Source organism: Homalodisca vitripennis, chromosome 7, assembly GCF_021130785.1.
Source record: "Homalodisca vitripennis isolate AUS2020 chromosome 7, UT_GWSS_2.1, whole genome shotgun sequence".
Classification (NCBI taxonomy): domain Eukaryota; kingdom Metazoa; phylum Arthropoda; class Insecta; order Hemiptera; family Cicadellidae; genus Homalodisca; species Homalodisca vitripennis.
The window spans coordinates 4506024-4512323 of record NC_060213.1 but is presented as its reverse complement, the minus strand read 5'-3'; the positions used below and the strand labels follow the sequence as shown (position 1 = coordinate 4512323).

General features: G+C 30.7%; 1 protein-coding gene across 1 annotated transcript; it reads right to left on the bottom strand.

Annotated features, from left to right (window-relative positions):
• Window positions 1-1017: 1017 nt before the first annotated feature.
• On the bottom strand, window positions 1018-5574 carry LOC124366493 (odorant receptor 33b-like). The gene is made up of 5 exons (XM_046823081.1): window positions 5093-5574; window positions 4719-4818; window positions 3534-3644; window positions 2058-2213; window positions 1018-1077 (listed from the first exon to the last, which is right to left on the bottom strand). The coding sequence occupies exons 1-5, from the start codon at window positions 5572-5574 to the stop codon at window positions 1018-1020; spliced, it is 909 nt and encodes a 302-aa protein (XP_046679037.1).
• Between the last annotated feature and the right edge of the window lie 726 nt (window positions 5575-6300).

Sequence of the window (6300 nt, the reverse complement as noted above, 5' to 3'; positions counted from 1 at the left end):
TTATTAATTTAATTAATGATATTTCTAGTAAATATTTACTCAATAAAGACATAAAAATAATCGATTCTTATCTTATGTCTAATATGAATATAAAATGGATTGTGTAAAGGGTGAATGAAGTACTGCTTTGTTACCAGCTAAGTTCCACTGTCCCTAATGGAGAAACAACAACCAAATAAACGCTAGTTTAACTCAAATCCCAACCATAGGCACTCTAGTCTTGCATATATTTATGGGTTGTTAAACTTCAGATTTTAATGCCGATTACATCCTTTCACAATACCAACTTTTTTACTATCCATACTTATAAATACTAAGTTTTAAAGGCATAAGTAGTACTGAGCTAGGACTAACCTTGCAACATTAATAGTTAATGAACTTAACTGGTACAGTGCAGGTTTTATAACATTGAATTTGATGACCACTATAGGATGGCCATTACTATCACAGTGGAGTGCATATCCCACCCATATAAAAGAACCGTGCTAGATTTGGTTTGCAGGTAACGTACAGATGGTTTTTGTACCAAATTGAGATGATTTTTTAAAAATATTTTGCATGTTTGAAAAACTTATTTAATCTAGTGATGGTAAAAAATGTTTTTTTTGATAATTCGTGTCAGTCACAAGCAGTAAAAATTGATAATATATTTTTCGAATAAAGTTTTTTTAAATAAAAAAAAAATTAAAACATAATTTCAGAGGACATCTATTTATTCATATTTGTATATATCGTGTACACTATGCGTTTAACACAAAAATATTTTAATAGACATATTTTATATCAATAATTAGAAGCCTGGATATTTCTGAAAAATCCCGTTACTTTCAAATAATTTATTCAAGTTTTTAAAAATGATCTTAAATTATACTTATAACACATTTTTAGATGCAAACTATATCACTGTTGTAAGATCGATAAAATTTATATTGTTCTATCATTTTAAATATGCCTTCATACTAAAGATAAGTACAATCATTATGTTTTCATGTGCAAAAACAAAGTTAACGTTTTATCTTAACGCACGCCTCTCAGGATTAGCAGGATGTTTACGTAAGAGAAGGCTGTCCTTAGCGCCTGAAACATGAAATCATCCCATACAGAACATAGTATAGTAGCTGAAAATATAAAATAACAGAAACAGTTATATGAATAAAGCAATACTACATCCATTGTCTTAAGATATTGCCACAGAATAAAGCTAATGCGGTAAAAGTCTTAGTAACATCGAAACCCAGAATGATTAAATTTGTACCGATTATTGCCTCTAGAACATATTTTGACAAATTTCTCAAAAGAATTTATAATTTCGAAGGTAAAATTTCAGACATGTTTTTGCGTTAAGATTAATGTAATATAATAGTGTAATATAAATATATGAAAGCGGGTTCATAGCTTATTCTCGTCTCACAAATGGTTTAAATATATTGTGGTTCTCAAACACATTAGTTTTCTATACGTATTTAATTACCAGAAGAAAAAGATTATTCGTTTTTAAAAAACTAACAATTTTGAAATATTATCTCGATATTAGAAAATAGCGAAAAGTTGATATTTTTTGTTTTGAAAATGGTTAGTTTTTCGTTTAAAAAATGTTTACGCAAATAGCAAGACATAACTCATTTTGATGGCTTATAATATAAAGTGTAAAACTTTATTTTATATTTTACAAATAAAATATTTTTATATGTTTTATTAATTTAAATGGCCTGACTATATAAGCATATTACAATGAGGGCAATACAATTTGAATAACTATCGAAAACGTTACTCAGTTAAAATATTTAAGATGTTTAATATTGAATGAGGGTTTTGATAGAGAATTTCGTTTTATAAAAAAAGGATAACGAAGAAGTTTTAGGTTAGTGGCAGCTTTATACACTCTTAAATTGTACGGTTTTTTTTAATCGTGAACATAAACGTGTGTTACGTGTATTACTGTATGCAACACGTTTCACCAGGCACGTACAAAAGCAGTCTGATAGAGGTATTCGTTAGTTCCTCTAACTTCCCATTACCCGATAGGTGCAAAGTTGAACTGAGTGATACAAACATACGTGAAAGAATGAGGACATGGAAGCATCCATGATCCCCCGACAGGAGACTGTGACAGGTTTCAGGGTCCCCATCAACATGAAGCCCAAACACTTCTGGAACTGTAGACTCTGATCCTCCCACTGACTGAGGTACAGAGTTTCCCTCAGTTGCTCACTCTGTAGGCAATATCACAGAAGGTCAACAGCTTTTAAAGGTACGGAAACCTTTAAAGGTGTTAAAATGTGCCTAACCGTGTTGACTCAGCTATGACGTTCTATCGTAGACCCATAATTGGGTTCAATAAAGTTAATTTATTTACTTTAACCTACGAGTTTAAATAACTAAGTGCACCTACAAACAGTGACGTAATGGCTTTCATTACCTCACTAGTACCGCAGTAAATTCTTACATTACCAAAAAATTTTTAGTGTATTATTTTATTATGAATTATTGCATACCGTATATAGGCTATAAACAAAATCCAATTTTAGAGAAAAAATGCCCAAATTTGTACAAACTAAATAAATATAATATTAAATTAAACATAATATTCTATTTAATTTTAGTAGTGGCTTAAAATCGTATTCCTACTGCATGCCTACTTCTGTTTGGAAACTGTCAAATATGGCTCAATCACACTATAGATCTTCTCACAAAGAAGGGTGCGCCCTAGTTGAATCTACGGGTGACAGCTAATGTTTAATAAAACCGCGTATTTGGTTACCTATTACAAAGAACGAGAGAACAAGCTTTACACTATAAGTGCTATATAACCAAAATTTTGTTGATTTTGATCGCTCAATAAATAAAGCAGTGTAAAAAGGTTAGAGAGGTCAATATTTACAGCATTAATCCAACTATATGTTCACTTTTAGAATAAAGGAGATTTGTGTCTATTATTAAGACCGTATGTAGGATATTTAACTGGCTACCTTGTATTCCCCCCCCCCCGATTAGCTGTATATCACAATTATGAATAAATAGACTATTTAGTTGGATCAGTTTACTATATTAATTAGTTATCCAAAGAAAAAGATAAATTACATAACTTATCTTTGACAAAACACAGGGTTAGCACCTAAATTATTTCACTAACACAAACTCAAACATTTACAAATAGGATTATATTAATGCAAACTTTTGCAAATGATGAGTTTTGACTGCTATATAATTTTTACGTTTTGACTTACAAAAGTTCCCCTAAATAACTTTTGCTATGTCTTTTGTTTGAAGTTTATTTTTTAAAGTTTTTGCTATATCTCGTAACGCTTGTAAGAACTATAAATAATGTCAAAATAATATAGAATTAGTCAATTAAATTTTTAAATTATTATTTACATATATGTTTAAATATGATAAAAACAAATCAAATCTGCCTTCTCCGACAATGCCTGATAATATACTTCCGAACTGACACATACTAAATGAAAAAGCATGATATAACAAAACACGAATAGACGGAACACTAGAGAACGGTTAAAGGTGACGTCACTGACCTTGTTATATATGTGCTGTCCCGGATAGCAAAACATGAACAGATGGAACACCAGCAAAAGTGCCATGCAGGATAATAGGATCGCTTTCTGGTAATCTCTCTTTTCCACTGCCTACAGATAGAATATACTTCATAATATGACCTATCACTTTAGATTCATATATTCTAAAACATTTTCGATTACATTTAGATATTAAATTCTAAGAATCTCTTGCTTATATTATTTATTGTATGTCTATAAGTACTGTATGGATTTAGTTACGGTTTTATATGCAAGTACTCCTACAAAGTATTACCCCCTTTGGTTCTTTCTAATAAACTATTTTTTTACTGTCGCAATCCAACAGTGACAAACAACAAATACAAAAAATATTATTGATTACAAAAACTCTAAGAACTTCTAGGAATTGAGGCTGGAAATAAGTTTAAAACCTCGATAAATTTTTTCCTTATGCTTAAGAGTGGCATAAATTAAAATTGGGTTCAAATATATTGTGAATACCAACTTACAGTAAATAACTACGATACAGAAATTTCAATAATATAATGCAATGTTGTATTTTCAACTGCGGATTAAATCAATGTGTGGATTTACTTGAATTGTTCTTCCATTGACTTTGATATTTTTTTATATTTTAATTATGAAATTTTGCGGAAACCGTCAATCCTCGAACATAAATTTATTATATAAACTTCATATAAATCTTTATAATTCACAATAGATTTATCACCCTACACTATTATGAATGTTGTCAATATAGGCAAATATGGTAATGAATGTTGAAGACAATTAAGGGATATGAATATTAATTCATTACTCCTAATCATCTTTACTTTTTTTTTAATTACATGTTCTATTGTATTTTTTGTAAATGTTCGAAAATATTATTTAATTCTAAATCTCCTTGAAAAATTAAAAAAACCGAACATCTTCATCTTATTTATTTCTGAAAAATATAGCTTAAGCTAAGCTAAGCTTGGATTAAAAACAGGTACCTGGAGTACAATAAAGCAATTGCAAGTGCAAATTAAGGAAATGCCTAAGTGTCTAAGGTGATTTAAAACTAAAATAAAGAATATGTTGGTGGCAGAGATTCTTATAAAAATTTCCACATAAATCTGTGTATAATAAATATTAAATCCATCTTTATAAAACAAAACAGAAGAGCAAATGTTTTATATTTACCAATACAACCTGAAATCCAGCAAAACATATGATAATCTCACAGGATATCAGGACTTCCAGCAGGATAACTTCGAACATGGATTTGTAGTCTTTGATAACACTGAAACAGAGCAATTTACTATATTCCTTCCACCAATTCTGTTCTTTATTAATCTAATTCATTAAAGTGTAATTTTTTCTGTAAACATTTATTACAAATACAAAACATTATCATTATTACAACTAATTTTCAGGACATGAGATGCTTACAATTTAAACGTGAGAGTAAAAATGGTGATTAATATACCAAACGGGTTTTAAGTTATTTATATATGACTATATTTTAATGAGTTTCACCGAACTACTATCACATGATGAAATAAAGATTCACTAACCTCAAAATAGCAACATGAGCGTCAACACAGGATTTAAGTTTTTCCAGTTGCAAAGCCTCGAGGGTTAGGTGCCGACTGGGCTTTTCTTTATCACCCCTTGGTAAAACCTTAGTCTTGCACAGATCTCGAAATGCTAGACCGATCACATCGAATGATGCACCTATAAAATGGGAACCTCCTATGCAAATTCCACATCCAGAAACATGGATGAAGGAGTAGAGTGAGAAAATGGTCAGTTGCAAACAGACCGTCAGGAAATAGTTTAAGTCATAGTCCACAGAAAAGGGAACCCAAATGGGATAAATTAACTTCCTTTCTGGAGAAAACATGTTTGAGTTGTACACGTAAAAGGTGTAAAGGGCTATACAGGAGATGCTGCCAAACTTCATGAGAATGAGCGACAATCTGTCGGAACGATCCCAGACACTTCTGTAGCGATCCAGACGCATCCTGTGGGAATACTCGCTGAAACGATCTTCCATAGTCTCGGCAATCCTGTAACATTGTTGTTGTTTGTCCTAAACTGTATTGGCAACAACAAACATATTTATGTGGAGTTATTATGTGCTAAGTTAGAGTCTAGTTTCACTTTTGCAAACCCATAACCTTACTTTAAAACTGATATTTCCAATAATTTTTATATTTCTATGTTTTTATTGATACTACAGACATAGCCAACAAATTTAAACAGTCAAGAATTGAATTTTGACTGTGTAGTGAAGAAATGGGATTAGTTGTTATGACTGCAAGGTACGTGGTAAATCTGTTACTAATGAATTATTTTACTATTATAAACATATATGGTACCACAAATGACTTAAGGAAAGCCTTTTATTTCTTTGTTACGTCTATATGTTCAACTGCCATACGTTATTCGAATAAAGGGGATCAAGTATATACTTATTGTACCTAAACAAGACCTTATTTCTTTTTCAGATTTCTAGAATTCACCCCACTACACTGTAAAACTACTGAGACCATACAAAATACAACTAAGAGTTCCATGGAATGTTACCTCAAAAGTTTTACTTCAAGCCCAGCCTTCATATAAATAGTTTTGCATATTTAAAGAGGAACTACAAACGTTTTAAAAACTGGTGAACTGACTGGCATGTAATTTCGATTTGACCTTTGTGTATTTTTCACAGATATTTTCGCTAAGTGAAACTCTATTTCACCATTGGCAGATACTTCAAGGTATTGAATGA

Excerpts from the sequence above, each read along its gene's own strand:
- LOC124366493 (XM_046823081.1), bottom strand. The coding sequence starts at position 5,574 with ATGGAAGATCGTTTCAGCGAGTATTCCCACAGGATGCGTCTGGATCGC. Across the intron at positions 4,819-5,092 it reads GCTCATGTTGCTATTTTGAG|TGTTATCAAAGACTACAAAT; the intron begins GTTAGTGAATCT and ends GCTCTGTTTCAG. Across the intron at positions 3,645-4,718 it reads CTGGATTTCAGGTTGTATTG|GCAGTGGAAAAGAGAGATTA; the intron begins GTAAATATAAAA and ends TTCTATCTGTAG.